General features: G+C 40.3%; 1 protein-coding gene across 5 annotated transcripts in view; it reads left to right on the forward strand.

The window, feature by feature from the left end:
* The window catches only part of abcg4a (ATP-binding cassette, sub-family G (WHITE), member 4a), a 54147-nt gene that overhangs the window by 23521 nt on the left and 7479 nt on the right, over positions 1-23147 (forward strand). For 3 of the 5 annotated variants that reach the window (XM_020048585.2, XM_020048584.2, XM_020048586.2), the window contains exons 3-13: positions 12863-12980; positions 13183-13315; positions 15090-15140; positions 15408-15553; positions 15754-15877; positions 16182-16301; positions 16399-16513; positions 16615-16757; positions 17042-17149; positions 22321-22489; positions 22708-22808. In XM_020048585.2, the coding sequence (XP_019904144.1) occupies positions 12863-12980; positions 13183-13315; positions 15090-15140; positions 15408-15553; positions 15754-15877; positions 16182-16301; positions 16399-16513; positions 16615-16757; positions 17042-17149; positions 22321-22489; positions 22708-22808 (1328 nt within the window). The remainder of the gene's footprint in view (positions 1-12862; positions 12981-13182; positions 13316-15089; positions 15141-15407; positions 15554-15753; positions 15878-16181; positions 16302-16398; positions 16514-16614; positions 16758-17041; positions 17150-22320; positions 22490-22707; positions 22809-23147) is intronic. The other 2 variants (XM_010870454.4, XM_010870455.3) reach the window with 2 other exon arrangements.

The following is a 23147-nucleotide window of genomic DNA, read 5'->3' on the forward strand; positions in this document are numbered from 1 at the left end:
AACGACTTCCAAGGTGCAGGTATTCAGAAACAGAATTTTCAGGGTTGACATGTAGACAGGGAAAACTGAGTTTTTGGCTTGTAACTTCAGAGTGTGCGCCGGTAACTTCTTTGTTTGACGTCAGAGTGTGCGTTCTTATCTACTTTGTTGACGTGAGGCAATTCTGTGCAATGTTGGAATTGTGCAGGTTTTAATCTTGCTAACACTTTTTATGTTTACACGTAAATGTACAGTTACTCTCCCACTATATTGAGGAACAGAGACGTCAGAATGTGCTACAGAGGTCACTGCTACATCCAACACTCACGCCATTGTTGTTAGCCTACCGGAATCGGTAGTAACTTTCTTTTTGGCTTCTGATTTAAGGTTAGGGTTATATCATTGCGTGTTGATCTGGGGTTTCTTATGTGACAACTGTGTCTTTAACCACTATGCCACTAAGCGATGTTTTAGACTGGCTGCAATGACTCCACTCCATATCTGGTTTGTTTATTTAGAAAACAATGACAACTGAATTGCCATCCATTACGCTATGTGAACTACGCTACATAAATTGAATGCTATATGTCCCTTTTTGGTGCAGTTTGTCCATCTCAATATAACTGTAAACAGTTGTATTTTAGGCATACTATAATATAGCTACTGAAGCTTGAAGCCAGTGAAATTTTAGTCTATCCTGAACAAATCCTAATGCCTGATTTGTTTAGTCAGTGGCTAGGATCAAGCGCCGGTCGCCTACTGTACGTGGCAGTCCGCGTCTCTAATCACTATGCTATTTAACAATGGGTAGACAGTCAGTCTCTTACTTACTCAGTAACAGACAGTAAGTCTTCTTGGTCGGCTCCGCTTGTAGCTCATCCAGCAAAAATACCTGTGTAAGTGTGGACTAGGCCTAAGGGAACTTGTTGAGTGATACAGGATAATAAAATGCATGTGTCCCCATTGATACCAGGTCAGGAAGGTTCTGTACATTCTCAGGACAACTGAGTTTTTGAGGACTATACTTATTTAAGGAGTCTGTTATTTGTGTTTTAATGGTGATGATCTTACCATCAAAGAAGTTAATGTATTCATCACTGCTGAAGTGGAGACCCACTTCACTTGTTGAGCATTGCTTTGCAACTGTATCAAAAAGAAATGTAGGATTGTGTTTGTTCACCTTAATGGAGGAGGAATAGGCTCTTCGGCATTGCACTTTACTGTCTTTCCAGGCAGGTCCAAATACCTGCAACTTGGTGGAACACCACTTTTGCTCCAACTTTCTAGAGGCTTGCTTTAGTGCTCAATGTTATCTGTGAACCAAGGAGCAAGTTTCTTGTTGCGTATTTCTTTTGTTTTCAGTGGTGCAACCGTATCTAAGGTATTTCTCAGTATTGAGTATAGACCCTTGATTAGTTTGTTTGCAGATTTATTTAACTAGTCATCGAATAGCGAGCCTGGAAGTATATCAAAACAGAATTTATATTATGGCTTTGTTAGGTGTGCAAGTGGGTTTCTTGTTCAAGTGGTAATTGTAATAAGACAGTGGTCCAATATTCCAGGATTATGAGGAAAGATAGTTAGATCCACAATATCTAGTGGAGGGCAGCTTTATCTTAAGGATTCTATTGTTACTTCCTTGTTTCACTTTTCTCAGCCTGGAGCGAGTCACAGTCTCAATAAAACTATTTTAAATGGTCTGGCTTATTGACAGACTCTATCGACAGACTCCACTACGCTAGCAGGCTGGCTAACAGCCTGCGGCCTGACCTGCACCCTATCTCATGGTAAGGCTATAGGAGTGAGACTCCCGTCTATTTTCAGCCACCGATTGAGTTGTGTTAGTCTACCCCTAGCTGTGAGGGGGCCAGAGATAAATACTTGTTCCCGACACATCTTTCTAGCTAATTTACACGCTGACGCTATGTTCTGCTTTGTAACCTCTGACTGTTTCATCCTAATGTCGTTGGTGCCAACACGATTAACAATCTCTGTATTCTCTGTACTTGCCAGTTTTAGACTTCACTAGCACCCAACCCAGATTTGTGGCCATGTCTGTGGCTCTGCACCTCGGTAAACAGTGTATGATCGCCAGCTGATTCTTTAGTCTAATACTGCGGGCAAAGGAGTCGCAGATGACTAGTTTTCAGTTGTTCCGGGCCACCGGTAAAAAATTCCTGCCATGATTCCCCTCTGAAGATGGCTCAGGCATTGATTTCAACTCCAATGGGGAAAAACGGTTGAAAATCTTTGTTGGATAACTTGTGTGGAACGCCACTTGCTTATCCACAACTGTGGACCAAGAGCAGGGTGGTTTAATAGATTCTAAGATCCAGATACTCCAACAATTCAAATGGAACCCCAACAGTCATCCAAAAACCAGAGCCAATTCCTGACTAAACTGCCAGGAGATGTACCCTTATATATTATTTTCACAAATGACAAGAGGCAATTGCAGCAGTCATACTTTAAATAGACAATGAAGAGCCCTGTTCCCAAGGCTTTTCAATAACTTTGCTATAACAAGATACTGTATTCTCAACTTTTCCCATACATTGAAAAAAACTCCTTGGTAGCTATGGCAGTGGATTTAAGGTTGTTGTCCTGCTTCATGATGTAACTGCCATTCAATGAGATTAGAGACATTTGTGATATTTTTTAATGGACAAGTTGTTTCTGTACACTTCAGAATTCCTTGTGCAGCTTCCCTTAGCAATTAAATTATCAATGAAAACAAGTAAGCCAGTTCCACTGGCAGCGATAATTACAAAACCTCCTCCATATTTTACAGAGGTAACAGGTTCCCTTTTTCTCCTTGCCATTGCTCTGTTACATCTTTGTCACTTCTGTCCAAAATATATTTTCCAGACCTGCCTTTTGGTACTTTTTAGTCCATCCTGTTTTTGTGCTTTTGCGGTCCCGCCTCAGTAGTTTGGCTTTTGAAGTCTTCTGCAGGTGGTAGTGGCTCACACATACATACCTACCTCCTGGAGTGTGTTTTTGATCAGTCTGATTTTTGTCTCTCTCTTAATTATGGTGACATTTTCTGGCTTTGCTATTTCTGAGCTCACCAGTGCTTTATATCTTCTTAATGTACCAAACAGTTGATTTTTGTATGCCTAATGTTTGGCTGTGCCTCTGATAGATTTTTTTCTGACTTATATGCATCATAATTGCCAACTTGACTTACACTGAAACTTATTTGGTCTTTATTTTAGGCAGCTGCAACAGACTCTAAATCTAAAGGCAAAGAGTTGAGACTTAAACAGCACTCATGCATATGCACTAATGATGCAAACAAACACACCTTTCAAAAAGCAAATACTTTTTGCATTACTAGTACAACCAGCATGCAGGGTTTCCAATCAACATGCTCAGTTTAGCCCTATCAGCCTTAAACAATGCATATGTAAATTTATAATTTCAAATTAAACTAAATTATATACACTGATAACTATTGGCTTTAATAAAATGTTGTGCCAAATTATAAGCATATACAATACATTAACAAACTGGCTGTTACATTAAAGCTTCTTGATGCATTCACAGAGAATTCCAATTGTTTAGCATTTCTTCAAGAAAAGCTGATGGGTAGCTGGGAAGTTTTTAGCATTGGAATTACTTTACTTTTATTCAGTTTTTCAAGGTAGCCACACCTGCACTGCAAGGTTAGTCTGAATACCAACTACTTGTGTGTGGGAAAGACGTTTCCTACGTTAACATTTCCTAGATCTAAAACAACTCTCATGTCATTAGTCTCACTCCCTTTTTATCAAGGCACCTTAAACCTTTCCTTTCATTAGAAAAATGAGTGCGAGCATTGAGAAGATCCCACTGCAGTGGAAAATGTAAACTTGCGGCATTAAGGTTATGGCTGTGGCAAAAGGTTTCGGAGTGTGCTTTTGCACCCAAGAGTTATCATGAAGCTCCCAGCAGGAGGGTGTTGCGGGGGTCCTTGGGAGAAATGCTGAAATACTGGATTCTCATGAAGATACATTTATATAATCCAGCCTGAAGTACAAGGTTTATATCAGATGGTTTATAAGATTAATACAAACTCCAAACACGAAGTGGGAGCACTAATATTTTAGGATATCTGTGTTTCAGTAAGAAAACAATATATTGAAATGTCTGTGAAGGGGCAGTCAGTGAGAGCCAATACTTTAATTGTTTGACTTCCGAGTGGGGTTAGATCATAAGGTTAAAAACTGCAGAGAAGGCAGAATTGCATTGATTCACTATGTACATTAACACATTCCCCAGACATTGACTTACATGGTGGTGAATATATACTACATATGCATTTACAGTTGAGATATACAGCATATACAGTGTGTATTATAATGGTCAGAGACACAGGGAACGGACACAGAGGGTGTGTTCAGGGCCCTGGTGGGCATTTAACTAAGACAGGGTTAGGGGAGGAGGTGATGGAGAAATCAAAAGGCAGCTTCGTTTCTGGGGTGGCCTCCCGATGATGGTTTGGGAGGAATGGGTGCTGACGGATTTTACTGTACTTTGGCAGTTGCTCCAGCACCCTCCATTTCCTGGCCATTATCCTCCTCTGTCTTGAAGCTTTCTCTTTTGCATTATCTATTCTTTTGGCCAGCCCCCGCGTGCTGCTCCCTGGGAGGCCTTATAGAAACCACTGCTGTGGTCATCACTGTCCTCTTGCAATAGGACCAGCTGGATGGTAAAAGGTAATTTGAATAAAAAAAATAACTATGACAAAAGAGTTGAAAAGAAAAGCTTTGAGTGAGGAAAAGAAAGGTTCAATTCTGGCTTTACTGGCAGAGGGATACAGTGAGCATCAGGTTGCTTCCATCCTGAAAATTTCAAAGATGGTGGTTCATAAGAACAAGGTCAAGCAACAGACATTGGGGACAACAAAGCTACAGACTGGCAGAGGGCAAAAACGACTGTCCATTGACTGAGATGACCGTCAACTCATTCCAATGTCACTCAACTACCGTAGGATGACATCAAGTGACCTACAAAAAGAATGGCAAACAGCAGCTGGGGTGAAGTGCATGGTGAGGACAATTCAAAACATGCTACTAGGGGCAGGGCTGAAGTCGTGCAAAGCTAGAAAAAAGCCCTTCATCAATGAGAAGCAAAGAAGAGCAAGGCTGAAGTTTGCAAAAGACCATAAGGACTGGACCATAGAGAATTGGAGTAAGGTCATCTTCTCTGACGAGTCAAATTTTCAGCTTTGCCCAACACCTGGTCGTCTAATGGTTAGACAGAGATCTGAAGAGGCCTACAAGCCACAGTGTCTCGCACCCACTGTGTAATATGGTGGGGGATCGGTGATAATCTGGGGATGCTTCAGCAAGGCTGGAATCGGCAGATTGGTCTTTGTGGGTGGATTGATTTCCTGCCTGTTGGGCCCTATCCGGGGCCTCCCCCAGATAGGGCCACAGTGTCACTGGACCCCCGTCTCAGTCCCAAGGTCTTACGCTGCTCTATTATTGTGCTGGGGGAGTAGGGTCAGTTCTCCCTTTCCAATAAGTTCTCCTTCTCCACTAAAAATCCATATTGATATGAGGAATGCATTTTCTGAATTTTCCCAGTGTCTTGCCGTTTTGAACTTAGGAGTGCATGAGGTACCTGGCTTGGGGGACCCGTTGCTGTCCCTGTCCAGAGTCCTCCTGGTTGTGTTGCAGATCAAGACAATACCTGACGATTTCAACTGCCACTCTGCTGAACCCCCCACCACCCTGTGTTGTCCCTGTCCTTGTCCCACTGGTCATGCTTCTGGACTAGGGTTTAAATAGACTCTGGACTCAGCCCACATGCAGTTATTAATTGTTACAATTTGTAATCTAAATATGTTCACCTGGCTCAGCCAGAAGAGGACTGGTCACCCCTCTTAGCCTGGGTCCTCTCTAGGTTTCTTCCTAAATTTTGGCATTCTTAGGCAGTATGTCCAAGCCACTGAAATTCAACACTACTGTTGTTTGCACTTTGGTTCTGTGTTTCTTGTGGGGAGGATCTGTACTGCGTACCTCGTTCATTCCCATGGCAATTGCATTAATAATATCAAGGATATTTTATGATGTTGGTAGTTTCGTATACACAATCACGTATTGGCAGATTTGGGGAGTAACTGATTACAAAAAAACAGTAACTGTAATCAGTTACGTAACCATATTGTAATCAGTTACGTAACCATATTGTAATCAGATTACAGCTACTTTTGAAAAAAAAATATGATTACTTTTGGATTACTTCAGTTAAAAAAGAATAGGTGTGCGAAATAATTATGACAACCGGTTGTATGTTTGATTTTATTATTAAATGTTATAAAAACATTGTTATTTGAACCAAAATATGAATTGCGCGCCTCAGTTGTGGGCCTCAGTCGTGTGCACAGAGGTGGACGCGCATAACCAGTTTTATGACGGAGGAACCGCTAGTTAAAATTTCTCCGGTTTTGGTTGGTTGGATCTTCGATAATATGAGTCATATAAAATGTTATTTAGTTTTCTACTCGACGCATCATTCTCATAGCAATGATAGGAAATAGACCTACCTGGTGTTATATCTTTTCAAGTTTCAAGGTTTATTTGTCAAATGCACCGAGCAACACATCCAGGATGAGTTGCGCCAAATAACTTTTACAGGAATTGTTTAATACATTAGCCAACTATTTGTTAGATAGCTGTAACATGGCGCTACCTTCAAGATAAAACATTATATGGAATTTACCACGACATTTGAGGAGTAAAGTTGTTTTGGGAGGTACTCTGCCAAAGGATGATTATTTGCATTTGACACGGCCATACAGGTAGGCCATGTGATTCTGCTTGCTTTGCACCACTGAAAATTGTGTTCATTGGTTATCATTTGCTGCTGACGTCATTTACTTTAAGCAAAGAGTGCTGGTTTATAATCACAGTTTATTTCTTTCATTTGCGTTTTGAAAATCCATCACTGGTGGCCATAATAATCGCAAGTTACGTTTGCGCGGGGTAAATCTTATTTATATGTGGCTGTTCACGATTGCAAACGTGCATTCGCGTGCCTGGGGTTACTGCAACATTTTGACAATGTTGGTTGTGGAGCAAATGATCTGACTACTGATGATTTAGTTTATGCGCGAAAAGCTACAGATATCTTAATATACCCTTTTCATGTAATTGACATTTATTTTTCAACAATGTTTTGAAGCAATTAAAAACATGAATGAAACAAATAACAGAACAGGTTTAAGCATCATTAGATTTTGGGTTATGTTCAGATAAAAAGTCTATTGGATTAATTGGAATGACTAAATATCTGACAGACCTTTAGCGTGTAATGTAAAGGTGTAGGCCAATCATATTGAAGTAAAAGGCAATGGTTTAGAAACCCATTTTCAAAGGCACTGTAGCCTACACAACCCCTAAGGTAAAATGCGAATTCCATTTTGGCCAGCTATATAAACTCTAACATTGATTGATCCCGCAAAAGGTGTTCAGTTGGTTATAGGCTATTCTTATTTGTTTTCCTATGCTTCTTAATATGAAATTAATCTAAAAGTAATCAGAATCCGTTACTGAGTTTGAGTAATCAAAAAGTTACGTTACTGATTACAAATGTGGATTACATTTAAAAGTAACCTACCCAACCCTGCGTATTGGTAATGAGGTACCCTAAATGAGATGAACCCAATGCCAGGATATTGCATAGATTCTCAAATAAATGGATAAACCAATACATGGTGTTTCTGCCTGAATTAGTTTAACCATTTCTTAGAAACATGCACCATGATAATTTCTTACAGGTCTTGGCGATAGGTTCTACTCCTCTGAGCACATGATGGTGTATTCGATATTACTAATTACAATAACAACACCATCATATCATTAATAGCAAGGTAGTACCAACCCCCCCCTGTGGAGACAGTTCTGGTAGGTGGCTTTGCACCAGCATGCCAATAAGACCAGAGACAATTATATAGTCAGTATTAAATATGATATTGTGAAAGGAGCAATCTCAGGCATCAGCTGATACGTCGCTTACCAATGACCACTCAGATTTCCTGTCTGAACTTGCTATGCTAATATGTTCAATCATTTTCATGATAACCAAGATGACAGCTTTACAAACAAGACCTACAGATGCTCGATTTTTCACACCTGGACCACTGCCTATATATCTTTTAATGCCCTAAGAAAGGTCATGGGTAAACTACAGTTGGCACAGAAAAGAGCAGCACATACAGCCCTTAAATGTGTGTTCAGAGTCATTGGCATGCAGGTCAACCTCTCCTGTCTTCGAGTAGCTGTAACGTCTGCTCCGCGTGGCATAGCTGCTCCCCTTCCTCTCCAGTGCTCCACCTAGTCGGTGTACCATCCACCGGCAGGAGAGTCATGGCATCAGCGCATCCTGAGGACACACCTGTTTCCAATCACTGTTTAGTTGTGTTTATATTCTGTTGTTCACCCACCGCACCTCATGGATTATTGTTTGTCTGTTAGCTACCATGCTGGTGCGCTTATTTTGAAAAAGAAAATAACTTAAAGTAAACATTTGAAACGTTTGTTTAGTTTATTTTTCCTTTTTGCCTCTCTTTTATGCACTTGTTATACTCACACCGCCACAGTAGAAGACCAATTGACACATGACTATTGTTTTTTGTAGTTAGTGTTGATGTGTTAAAGGACCCACACTGTCAGTTAACACAACTTAGACAACTATCAATACCACCCTGTAGAAATTCTTCCAGAAGGCTCTAAAAGTCCTCAAGTCCAGAACAGAAGCTGGTAAACAGCCAGTACTAAATATGACTGCATGAAACTTTCTGCCACCACAGGTAACAAAGGTTAGCAAAAAAAACCCTGATAAAACAACAATAGCAGAACAGGGACTGTGGAGAGACACTATTTTTTCTATATAGATTGCCATGTGTTTTTTCCATTGTGTGTATTCAGAATGTAGACGTTACCATTGCTTCTGCTGCAGCCTAATAAAATAACAAACACCGCCCTTATTCCTTTTTATAGTCATCATCTCTGGGACCTTATCCTACTCCTCTTATTGCTTTTTATATTGTCAGCTGCCTTACCCTTTTTATCCACTCATCCCTGGTATGACTATTTATGTCAGAGATAATGGATGAATGTGGATGAGGTAGCTCTTTAAATGGCATTTCATGTGGAGGGTGTAGACTTCCCAGTAGGTATTACAATGACGTAATAGAAATTCTGGCACAGAATGCGAGTGTGCAAGTGTGTATTATGAGGTTCATAATAGGGTGTCCCACAAAGTGGGACCTCGCGTGCTGCACAGTGTACCTGCAGGTATCCCGAGCCGGGCTCTGCCTTCTTTTTACCGCTTTACCGCTTGCGGATCACCACACCTTCGGCATGCGACAGGAGCAAACCAGGCTCAGGCTGCTACAGTGTTGTGTTCCACCTGCAGCAGTAGGGTTAGATCATCAGTATGCACCGCAAGACGTGGCAGAACTATTTCTCCGACAGGGGGGCTGCCTCTTCTCTGTCTGCCCGTGGCGTATCTGACAAATGAAACACAAGCATGGGGGAAGAGAGGAGAAAGAGGGACGTATGTGGTGAGCGGTGCGGGGAGGCGGCCATTAGATATCAGGAGGAAGGGGCTGCGGATGAGTATCCACAGAGAAGAGCTCATTAAAAGAGCCAAAACACGAGGAACATTTACATTGGCTGTCTGAAGTAGTGAGTAAAGGCGAGAGGGAGGGGGAAATAAACAGGAGGGCAACTGGCCACAAGGCTGTCAATTAGGATTAACTGTCAATTAGGCAAATGAGGAGCAGGTCAGCTGGGTTCCAATGACTTGATAGGATCCATTTGATAGGATCCATTTATTGGATCTACTATATTTCATAATGTAATCAATACTATAGACAGAATCTGATCAATACTTTGCCATCAGAGCACATCAATGTAATGTGAAAAAGTATTGTATATTGTTTTTTAATTTTTTATAAATCCAGAAGGCTGAATAGACAGAAGGAGGTAGATTGTCCTTGTGTAATACCATTAATTATCTTTAAATGTATGATGCTTCCGTGACAGCCATATAGTCTTCAAGTTATTAACTTGGAATCCTATTTGACAGCTGAAATCTGTACAGATACCTTTTGAAAAACTGGGCCTCATAAATGTAATATGCCCCTCTTATCTATAGATCTATTTTCTCAATCTCACTATTCTCCTTTCAGTCTCTCTCCTCTGCCTGTCTGTTGCACCTTTAATCCTGGGACACTTTTCCACAGATACTCCCTGTGGTTACTGTGTCTCTGACATTGTACCACCCGCAAAACACTCGGTCTGAACAGAAAACATCTGGGGCTAGAGCTGCAAAAGCCTGGGTCTGGTGATGTCCCTGCTCTGTAGGAGTGTTCATTCAAGCAGCCATTTACTGCCATTGCCTCAGGTTCATGAGGTGCGCTGGGGGTGGAATCCCCAGCTACATTGTTGACATGTTATGTTATGTTCCACTGTCAGACTTAAAACATTCAGCCTGCTGATCCACAACATGTCTTAATTAGAGTGTCAAATAACAAGAACCTATTACAGAACGTTGTGTGCCATAAGTGTGAGAGCGCATGAAGGAACTGGATTTTGACCGTTTTAGATTAATTAGATTAATTGTCAATGAATTAATGTAAAAACTGAATTTATTATACAGTTGTACACATAAGGTTGCATACCCTGGCAGAAATGTTAAAAAATTGGCGTTGGTTTTGAAAATATGACTGATCATGAAAAAATACTATATTTTATTTAAAGATAGTGATCATATGAAGCTATGTATTATCACATAGTCGTTTGGCTCATTTTTAAATCATAATGATAATAGAAATCACCCAAATGGCCCTTATCAAAGGTTTACATACCCTTGAATGTTTGGCCTTGTTACAGACACAAGGTGACACACACAGGTGAAAATGGCAATTAAAGGTGAATTTCCCACATCAGTGGCTTTTTAAATTTCAATTAGTGTCTGTGTATAAATAGTCAATCAGTTTATTAGCTCTCATGTGGATGCAGTGAGCAGGCTAGATACTGAGCCATGGGGAGCAGAAAGGAACTGTCAAAAGACCTGCATAACAAGGTAATGTAACTTTAGAAAGATGGAAAAGGATATCAAAAGATATCAAAAGCCTTGCAAATGCCACTCAGTACTGTTCAATCACTTATTAAGAAGTGGAAATTTCAGGGATCTCTTGATACCAAGCCAAGGTCAGGTAGAACAAGGAAGATTTCAGCCAAAACTGCCAGAAGAATTCGGGATACAAAGAAAAACCCACAGATAACCTCAGGAAAAATACAGGCTGCTCTGGAAAGACAGTGTGGTTGTTTCAAGGAGCACAATATGACGGTACTTGAACAAAAATGAGCTGCAATGGTCGAGTTGCTAGAAAGAAGCCTTTACTGTGCCAATGCCACAAAAAAGCCTGGTTACAATATGCCTGACAACACCTTGACATGCCTCACAGCTTCTGGCACAGTAACAAGACCAAATCAGAGCTTTAAGGTCACAACCATAAGCGCTGTGTTTGGAGAGGGGTCAACAAGGCCTATAGTGAACAGAATACCAACCCCCTGTGAAGGTTCTGGAGTGGCCATCACAGTCTCCTGACCTTAATATCATCGAGCCACTCTGGGGAGATCTCAAACATGCGGTTCATGCAAGATGACCAAAGACTTGACTCTAGGCATGACCTAGAGGCATTTTGCCAAGATGGATGGGAAGCTATACCACCTGCAAAAATTTGGGGCCTCATAGACAACTATTACAAAATACTGAACGCTGTCATTGATGCTAAAGGAGGCAATACACAGTATTAAGAACTAAAGGTATGCAGACTTTTGAACAGGGGTTAGTTCATTTTTTTTCTTTGTTGCCATGTTTTGTTTTATGATTGTACCATTCTGTTATTACCTACAGTTGAATGTGAATCCCATAAGAAATAAAATACATGTTTTGACTGCTCACTCATGTTCTTTACAAATGGTACATATTTTACAAATTTTCCCAAGATATGCAAACTTTTGAGCACATCTCAGAGTATTGCAATTGAAGCAGAAGGATCAAAGATAAAAGTTCTTCACAGATTTAAGATGTTTGCAAGTGCAAAGATGCAGGCAAGAAGTTAGGAAAATGCAAGAGAGCTTCCCCAAACTCTGATCTGTTTAGATCGGAGTAAAAAGACAAGCTAGTCAGCTATCTAGCCATTTTGACAGAGCAAGGTGCTCTGTGCCATATTTTCCACTTGTTGTTGACCTTTCTGAGCACTACATGTTTTCATTGCAAGTCAAATTACAAAATTGTATTAACATATTATGTAAATGTTATTTAAATGAAACTGTTGTCACAAAAATTCTGAGGTCTGAACAGGCCTTATGTTGAGAGATCATAAATCTTTTTTTTCGAGTGAAAAATATTTTCTGACTCAATGATCAGCATATTTCCCAACTCAAGACACCCCCATTTAAGTTCTGGTTAGGGTGTGAGTAGGTAGGTTCAAGTACAAACCCTGGCAAAATATTCTCTGAGGACATGATTCCTAAGCTCTGTAAACACTATTGAAGCAACCGATAACATAATTTCCGCTCAGCATAAATAGCAAGTTATGTCCCATCTCTTTTCAATCTAGATTGACTATTAATGTGTGAATCATCACTGACCTGATGTGCAGAGTAAACATGATCAACCTTGTCTCTCAGGATTATGAGACTCTTGCATAGTATGCTGGTGTCTACTGTCCCTCAGGTTACAAAACCTTAGATGGTTGGGCATCGCCTGACCCCAGGCTGGGATCGCTTGGGTTATGTGTGATTATTATAGGGCCAGGGATTGTAAATCATGCGATATTTTGTGTTGTTTCCTGACTTGTGTTTCCTGTCTTCAGGTTACAAGGCCCTGTTAAAGTGTCTGTCAGGGAGGTTCTGCAGCAGGGAGCTCATTGGCATCATGGGACCCTCAGGAGCTGGCAAATCCACTCTGATGAACATACTTGCTGGGTACAGGTGAGACATTGGCTTTGTTGGGTTTGATTAGGTTGGGTGCAGATGAAGGATTAGTATTTTGTTCAGTATTTTAAATGTGTGTCTAGTCTCAGGTTGACAAGTGGGGAATGGTGTTTGTTGGCCTGGGTTCATCTGGACTGTGGTGGACTGGACATTTCTGCAAATGTACTTGTATTCTGTGTGTTTCTGTATTTGGTAACAGAGAGACAGGGATGAAGGGTCAGATCCTGGTTAACGGGCGGCCAAGGGACCTGCGTAGCTTCAGGAAGATGTCCTGTTACATCATGCAGGACGACATGCTGTTGCCGAACCTGAGCACTCGGGAAGCCATGATGGTGAGGTCACCTTTAATGTGTAGGCCATAATGGTGAGGTCACTTTAAATGTTTACGCCATAATGGTGATGTAACTTTAAACATTTATACCATAATGGTGAGGTCACCTTAAAACTCCCGGAATGTAAGTACCCCATATTTGGGATACCTCTGTTACTTAATTAAATATATACGAGAACGGTAGGCCCTGTCTGGGTATCCAGGGTGTCTGCTGAAAGCGTCTTTCCCGTGGTGCCTTCCAGTCTTTGGTGTGACTCATTAGCATAGAAATCTACCATGTTGTTATTACATATAACCTATTACAGGATGAATTGGGATAATTGTGTGTAGAGTATACCTCTGAATCATTAAAATATTAGATCATGGTTTTGTTTCACCAGGGCCCCTTATTTTACAATGGATACACTCCCTCCCTGAAAAACTGAAAACTCCTAAACCAAAGTTATTACATTACTCGTTCAATGGGCTGTAGTTTCTGTATTATTATAATTGTATTTTTTTGGAGGGATAAGGGAAGCTTGACTGGCTTTTGCATGCAACAGTTTAACTGACAGTCAGTACAGTTGAGTTGTGTTGGGAGGACAGTTATGGCTGAAATCGTCTTAGTCCATTCACATCGAAAGGGTTTTAAACGTGTAGGCCATGATGGTGAGGTCACCTTTGTTAGAAATCGGCGGTTTCGTATAGTGGTCAAATAATGTAGAACCCGTATCAAATCGAGGGAGAAGTTCGTTCACGTTTATTGGAAAATTACAGCACAGATGTCATTCGGTGAACGTTCCATTATCTTCTCACTGTAATGTTGGTTACCAGCTAGCCTATACATTAAGAGCGTTTCTAACTAGCAAAGACCATGTTTTTAGAAGTCAACCCCCATGCCATATGGCCATCGTAAAAATTCCTATGGTCATTAGAGCGCTACCTACTGAGAGATAATCTAAACAGAGATGTTTCTGTTGTTCTCATCTAGACACATTCACTTCCAATGCAATGTACATTCATATTGTAATTGTTAATGCTCAGATTCCTTAAACATGTTGGCCTTGATTTTGAGGTCACATTAAACCTGTCGGGCTATGATGGTGAGGTCACCATAAACATGTTGGGCCATGATGGTGAGATCATCTTAAATGTGTCAAGCCATGATGGTGAGGTCACATTAAACGTGTCGGGCCATGATGGTGAGGTCACATTAAACGTGTTGGGCCATAATGTTGAGGTCACTGTAAACGTGTCTGGCCATGATGGTGAGATCATAAACGTGTCAGGCCATGTTGGTTGAGGTCACATTAAATGTGTCGGGCCATGATGGTGAGGTCACATTAAATGTGTCGGGCCATGATGGTGAGGTCACATTAAACGTGTCGGGCCATGATGGTGAGATCATCTTAAACGTGTCGGGCCATGTTGGTGAGGTCACCTTAAACGTGTCAGGCCATGATGGTCAGGATTGAGGATTACGGAATTGCTCGGAAATGTAACTAAAGTTTCCAAAGCTTCATTTGGGGGCCACCATGTTGGGCACAATTATGGTTAACTGTTTTATTTGTGGACAGTCAACCCTCACATGGCTTGGTGATTCGATAAAACAACCTTTTGGTTATTGGTCAGATGCTGTTACTGCTAGGCTACCTGGCAACCCAAGGCCTACAAGAAGTTTGTAACAATTAGACATGATGTACATGAGGCCATGATGGTAAGGTCACTGTTCGACACATGGTGGTTGGCAAAGACCTATTAAGGTCCGTTTTGTGATGTTGTACTCATTATTTTAGGTGGCTGCCAATCTGAAGATGAAGGAAAGCATGGAAGTGAAAAAGGAACTGGTGAGTTAGTCTTCATACTGTAGAATACTCAGTATATCAGCAGATTCAAAGAAAGGCCTCACATCTTGTGGTTCACCTGTATATGCAGTGCTTGACTTGGGCCGGAGCGGCAAACAGCTTTCCGGTTCATTTTTTGGGCAAGCCTTATTATCACATACGTTTTCATAAACATAGTCTAATAGTCAACTTTGTCAGTTCCTACACTTATTTTATCCCAATGCAAGCGCTGTGTATATGGACGGGTCTCTCTGCATGTCTTCCAATCAGGTGGATGAGATCCTGACAGCCCTTGGATTGCAGGAGTGTGCCCAGACCCGGACAATCTCTCTGTCAGGGGGGCAGTGTAAGAGACTGGCCATTGCCCAGGAGCTGGTCAACAACCCCCCTGTTATGTTTTTCGATGAACCTACCAGGTATGAACACACCTGGTGTACAGACATATCTGGGTACACTGTGATACTCAGACACGATGGAAATGCCACTTTAATGGGTTGGGAAACTGCTTTGTTTGCTGCACTGTGTAATAGTCCGGACAGGCTAACATTTGCCCTATTTTGTCTTCTGTTTTGGGCTGTTTCTTCCTCTCCCAACCCCCCTCTCTTCTATCTATCAGTGGTCTGGACAGTGCATCTTGTTTTCAGGTGGTCTCCCTCATGAAGTCTCTGGCTCAGGGAGGAAGGACAATCATCTGCACCATCCACCAGCCCAGCGCCAAGCTTTTTGAGATGTTTGATAAGGTAACCCAATTCTTTAAAATTAAATGGAACATGCCATTCAAAGTTAAGTACATACAATATGATCAGTATGATTGGGATGTACACAGGCATTCAATTTCTGATTAGATGAACTCTTGAGTTATGTATGGTCTATCCTCTAGATTAGGGGTAGGCAACAGGTGACGCCCCACATTTTAATGTCTTGGACCAAAAAATACCAAACAGGTAACAGGTATTCAGTTAAAAACGTATTCAATTTAGAACATCTGTTTTCTCATTGGGATCAATGTATGTAATGGTTACTTGCAATCTTATTTTTGATCAGTTTTGCGTCGTACAAATTCTTCTAATTATGTTCCGCCCCCCACGACCATCAACTCCAACATTTGTTGGCCCACAGCTGGCTCTATACTTGCCTTCTCCTATTCTAGACTTCCATATCCAGGTCAGTTGTTATATAAAGCCATTAGTGTCACCTAAAATGTATTTAGAGACTAATATTACTTCAGGTAAAATACTTGTCTCTGTGTATCCCAATTTAGCTGTACATCCTCAGTCAGGGCCAATGTATTTACCACGGCACTGTCCCCTACCTGATTCCTTATCTGAAGAACTTGGGCCTTCACTGTCCCACCTACCACAATCCTGCAGATTTCAGTGAGTCAGCAAAAAAATCTCATGTTTGTCTGTTCCGAGCACTTTGTTCTTGTCTCACGACTAACACATTGTGTCCTCTCTGTGTGCTCCCCCGCACCCAGTCATCGAGGTGGCCTCTGGAGAATACGGTGACCTGAACTCGGTCCTGTTCGAAGCGGTGCAGGGAGGCCTCTGCTCAGAGGAGGGCAAGAAAAACTCCAGCGACAAGAGTGACCCGGCGTCGCAACAGTCCAACAGTCACAGCGTTAGTGGCACCACACGCTGACCTACAGGACCCAATGCAGTTCATGACTTTTAACCCGCTCAGCTGTACACCACACAGTCGCACATACAACAAAAAGACAAGGAAACAAAGTAAAACATGAGGTGTACATGCACATATTATTAATTTAGAGTACACTCTTATTTCATGTTCGTACAAACTCTCACACACTGTAGGGGATCTAACTGACTGCAACATGTTTACACACAATGTGTAAGGGATCTAACTAATTGCTCAATGTCTTCTTTTTGTCCGTCCATCCCCAGGATACACAATATACAGGAACAATGGAGAAACACAGCTTTGCCACCAGTACCTGGTCACAGTTCTGCGTCCTGTTCAGAAGAACTCTTTTGACAATATGCAGGGATACGGTAAAGAATTCCAATTATAATAATGGTCACACTCATTATTATAATGGTTTTGTGTGCATGTGTTGGTACATAATGTTTGTATGAAATGATTAATCAACTTGAAATAGAATGTGAATCAATGAATGAATCCATCCGGAGTATTACTCAGTAACGGAATCTGAATACGTTTAGATGACTTTCATATTAAGAGGAATTAGAAAACAAATAGGAATAGCCAATAACCAATTGAACACCTTTAGCGGAATCAATCAATGTTAGAGTTTACTTAGCTGGCCAAAAAACGTAATACACATTTTACCTTATGGGTTATGTACAGTGCCTTTGGAAATGGGTTTCTAAACCATTGTTTTTTACTTCAATATGATTGGGCTACATCTCTACATTACACGCTAAAGCTTTGTCAGATATTCTGTCATTCCAATTAATCCAATAACCCTTAATCTTCCAGAATCTGACTTTTTATCTGAACATAACCCAAAATCTAAGGATGTGTTAGCCTATTCTGTTATTTGTGTTTCTTTCATGTTTTTAATTGCTTCAAAACATTGTTGAAAAATAAATGGCAATTACTTGAAAAGGGTATTGACATTATTGTATATGAAAATCAAGATATTCGTAGCTTTTCGCGCGTACACTAAATCTGCAGTAGTCTGATGTTTTGCTCCATAACAACCAACATTGTCCAAACGTTGCAGAAACGCCAGTCATGTGAATGCACCCGCAAATAAGTTCTACCCATGCAAACGTAACCTGCAATTAATAGGGCCACCAGCGATGGATTTTCAAAACACAAATTAATTAAATAAACTGTGATTATACACCTGCACTCTTATCTTAAAGTCAATGTTGTCAGCAGCCAGTGATAACCAATGAACACAATTTGCTGAGATCCAAAGCAGGCAGAATCAAATGGCCTACCATAGTCGGATTTGAGGTGGCTGCATCAAATACAAATCATCATCCTTTGGCAGAGTGCTTCCCGACACACCTTTTCTCCTCAAATATCTGTTTGTTCAGGATAGACAAAAACTCTGCTGGCTACAAGATTCTCTTGTCTTTTCACTTGACGAAAAAGTCAGTTATTGTCACCTATATTGACATCAGTGTCATTCACGAATGGCTAATAAGCTGTTTAAATGGCAAAAGCCATACAGTTCATTGCTATTTGTGGTGGAAGTAAACTTAATAAGAAACGTTACTCGGTTAAACACGATGCTTAATGATGTCTAGCGAAATAGTCTAACTTGGCGTAATGTTAATGCGGGACAAAATGATCTAATGTTGAAATGCTATACCAACACTTGAAATATGTGTAGCTTCGTGGTGTAGTGGTAGTCCCGAGTGGGAGGCCCGAGTTCGAATCCAGGGAAGGCGACCCCATAAAGAGAATAAACACATTTTAAATATATTTTTTAAAATATATTTGGGATACATTTAAAAATACAAATAATCGGCCCATTAATGTATTTAAGGAAATGTAATAAATACATTTAGAATACATTTACAAATATATTACCAAATGGATATAAAATGTAGCAGAAATTTTGGGTGATGCATTTGAAAATGTATTGGAAAATACATACTAAAAATAGACTTTACTGGTGACTACAAAATGTAATTCATTTTGAAAATCCATAAATATATATGTATTTCAACACCAAAGTGATGTCACCAATATGTCACTAATGATGATTATTTTGAAAGTGTTTGTATATTCACTGCGTGAAGACAAGTGCGCTGCTTTTGTTTAGAAAATCCAGTTCTATTTTTGGCTGTAATATAATATTGATTTCAGAAAAAAACCTGGGTTACACCTAAGGGACCCCACAGTCCTTACCAAGCCCAATATCCACTAAAACCTGAGTCCTGTAATGAAATAACACCTGTATTTTGCTGTAAAAAAGATCTTGGTCTCAGTTTGTGTTCCATGTTGAAATAACTGTGAAGTCATTTTCAGGTCAACTGTGAAGTAAAAAAATATAACAAGTCTTACATGACATGTCATTTTGGATTTTGAACATTAATTTAGAAATACATTTGGACAAAATGTAAATGTACTTATACATTTTGACATACATTTCAGAAATAAAAGGTGAAATTCAGTTTGATAGCTGAAATGTAATTTGAATAAAGTTAAATATGTATAAATGTTTTAATATATTTCAGAATAAAAGGTGAAATACCTTTTCATACCTGAAATGTATTTTGAAAATACATAGGGCAGCCATTCCATTCCAGTGTCTGTTCAATTCCAACACAGGCACACCTAATTTTACTTAATGAGGTACTGATTAGGAGATTACCTGAACCAAATCTAATTTAACAAGGAAACACATAAAAACCACTGCTGTGGTCATCACTATCCTCATGCAATAGGACCAGTTGGATGGCAAAAACAGTGCAAGTAGTACCTCAAAGGTAATTTGAATGAGAAAATAACTATTCAGCATGATAAAAGAGATGAGAAAAAAAAGCTTTGAATGAGGAAAAGAAGGGTTCAATTCTGTCTTTACTGGCAGAGGGATACAGTGAGCGTCAGGTCAAATTTTCTGCTTTGCCCAACACCTGGTTGTCTAATGGTTAGACGGAAACCTGAAGAGGGCTACAAGCCACAGTGTCTCACACCCACTGTGAAATATAGTGGAGGATTGGTGATGAACTGGGGATTCTTCAGTAAGGCTGGAATCAGGCAGATTGGTCTTTGTGAAAAACGCATGAATCAAGCCAAGTACAAGGTTATCCTGGAAGAACACCTGCTTCCTTCTGCTCTGACAATGTTCCCCAACTCTGAGAATTGGGTTTTCCAGCAGGACAATGCTCCATGTCACACAGCCAGGTCTATCAAGGTGTGGATGGAGGACCACCAAATCAAGACCCTGTCAAGGCCAGCCCAATCTCCAGACCTGAACCACATTGAAAACTTCTGGAATTTGATCAAGAGGAAGATGGATGGTCACAGCCATCAAACAAAGCCGAGCTACTTGAATTGTTGTGCCAGGAGTGGCATAAAGTCACACAACAGCAATGTCACAGACTGGTGGAGAGCATGCCAAGACGCATGAAAGCTGTGATTAAAAAAAATCTGGGTTATTCCACCAAATATTGATTTCCACCAAACTCTTCCTAAGTTAAAACATTCATATTTTGTTGTTGAAAAATGAATATGAATTAGTTTTCTTTGCATTATTTGAGGTCTGAAAACAATGCATCTTTTTTGAGCTTGCCTGATTTCTTGTTGGTAATCCCAAACTCTGAGTATGTGTTGCTATTCGAATAGTATTCGGCAAACCGAAATACAGGTTTTTAAAAACTACCGGTACAATATGAGCGCTACTGCATAACACACATAGGAGTGGGTGTAGTTCCCATAAACATTGGCTTAATGGCCACTTGTGTGACAAAAGAGCGAGCGTGCATATGGAGGAAACAGTGTGATAGACCCATATAACTAGACTATAGAACTAGAAGACAATATTTATCAATATTTATCAATTTATTGGATATAGAAGTCTAAAAAGCTAGTTAGCTAAGCTAGCCAGCTATATGCGATTTGCTTAACTCTCCGTTTTCTGCACTCTCAACTTTACGTAGCATTTTGTGGCCAAATAATGTTTCCGTAGGTAACATTAATTCAGGAAATATGTTCCATCTTTCCTTGAATTAATTAACTTTCATCCACTTGTTAACAGTAAGCTATGCTGTATATGTCGTGTCATTCTGACTGACTGGGCCCCACAACACTACTAACGCTTTGGTTGACGATCGTAAAGAAATAACGTGTGAAGGAGTCAAAGGAGCTCTCAATACAAGTGAAACAGGCCATTTTTGTTTCACTTCCATTACTGGAAATAAAAAAATCCATCAGAGAAGTAGCAGGAACATTAGGAGTGACCAAATCAACAGTTTGGTACATTCTGAGAAAAAAAGAACAGAATGGTGAGCTCTGCAACACAAAAAGGCCTGGATGTCCATGGAAGACAACAGTGGAGGATGATTGTAGGATCCTTTCCATGGTAAAGAAAAAACCCTTCACAACATCCAGCCAAGTGAAAAACACTCACCAGGAGGTTGGCACATCATTACCCAAGTCGACCATGAAAAGAAGACTTCACAAGACCAAATACAGAGGGTTCACTACAAAGAGCAAACCATTCATATGCCTCAAGAATAGAAAGGCCAGATTTTGACAAATAACATCTAAAAAAACCAGCCCAGTTCTGGAACAGCATGTTTGGACAGATGAAACTAAGATCAACCTGTACCAGATTGATGGGAAGAAAAAAGTATGGAGAAGACTTGAAACGGCTCATGATCCGAAGCATACCACATCATCTGTAAAACACGGTGGTAGCAGTGTGATGGCATGGGCATGCATGGCTTCCAATGGCACTGGGTTGCTAGTGTTTATTGATGATGTGACCGAAGACAGAAGCAGCCAGATGTATTCTGAAATGTATAGGGATATATTGTCTGCTCAGATTCAGTGAATTTCAGCGAAGTTGATTGGACGGCACTTCACTTTACAGATGGACAATGACCCAAAACATACTAGAATATTCTGCAATGGCCGAGTCAATCACCTGATCTCAACCCGATCGAGAATGCATTTCACTTGCTGAAGACCAACTTAAGGCAGAAAGACCCACAAACAAATAACAACTGAAGACAGCTGCAGTAAAGGCCTGGCAAAGCATCACAAAGGAGGTAACCCAAAGTTTGGTGATGTCCAGACTTAAAACAGTCATTGCCAGCAAAGGATTCTCGACAAAGTATAAAAAATGAACATTGTATTTATGATTGTGTTAATTTGTCCAATTACATTTGAGCCCCTGATATAAGGGGACTGTGTATGAAAATGATTGCAATTCCTAAACATTTCATACAATATTTTTGTTCAACTCCTTGAATTAAAGCTGATAGTCTGCAATTCAATTGCATCTTAAGTTGTTTCATTTCAAATCCATTGTGGTGGCATACTGAGCCAAAATCATGAAAATGTATTTCTGTATGTAAAACTCTATGTAAAATGAATGTGGGTCAAAATTAAATACACACGTAAGTACTCAAATACTAAATTAATTTTGGGTATTTGAATATTCAACTCTCTGTACCAATCCCTAGTGCTGTTATATTTGCAAACTAAATCAAGGTTTTTTATTGTGTGTTCCCAGGTACTGACCCATCTCAGAGTGATGTCTCACATATGCATAGGAGTCCTGATTGGTCTGCTCTATCTCAGCATCGGCAACGATGCCAGCAAGGTCTTCAACAACACTGGCTTCCTCTTTTTCTCCATGCTCTTCCTCATGTTTGCTGCCCTGATGCCCACCGTCCTTACCTGTAAGAGACAGTTCACATGTGGAGGGTGGAAACATTAGCTAACAAATGGGTTATTCTAATCTGGTCTTAGATCAGTTTGTGCTGTGTGACTTATGATCCTATGGTATAATATATGATGTAGCCAAGTGTTGGTTAAACAATGCAATCTAATCTTTGCACTGGTTTGTTTTTGGTACTTTCAATAAGCTTAAGCTTATGATTATTGACCTGTTTCACAGTTCCTCTGGAGATGTCAGTATTTTTGAGGGAACATCTCAACTACTGGTACAGCCTGAAAGCCTACTTCCTGGCAAAAACAATGGCGGACATACCCTTCCAAGTAAGCAGCTGGCATGTTTGTGTCATGTTCTCATCTTTTGGGCATGGCACTATTAAAGCTACAGTAGGTAGGATTTTCAGTAAAAACAAAAAATTGAATTACAGAATTTTGCAATTACTCACCGGTCAGAAAGTAGTTCCGCACCAATGCCTGATACCGAATGAAGTTCCGAATAATAATATGAAAAATAGAATTACCTGTTCCAAAACAACTTGGTGGAACAGAATTGTCTGGAATGTAGCTTCACACTCCACTGGCACTGAGCTGTCTGTGTTGCTAAACAACTCTTAGAGGGCCTCATTAGCTTACATAACATGTTTATAGGGGACAAAATATTTT

The sequence above is a fragment of the Esox lucius genome, chromosome 7 (assembly GCF_011004845.1).
Source record: "Esox lucius isolate fEsoLuc1 chromosome 7, fEsoLuc1.pri, whole genome shotgun sequence".
In the NCBI taxonomy this organism is placed as follows: domain Eukaryota; kingdom Metazoa; phylum Chordata; class Actinopteri; order Esociformes; family Esocidae; genus Esox; species Esox lucius.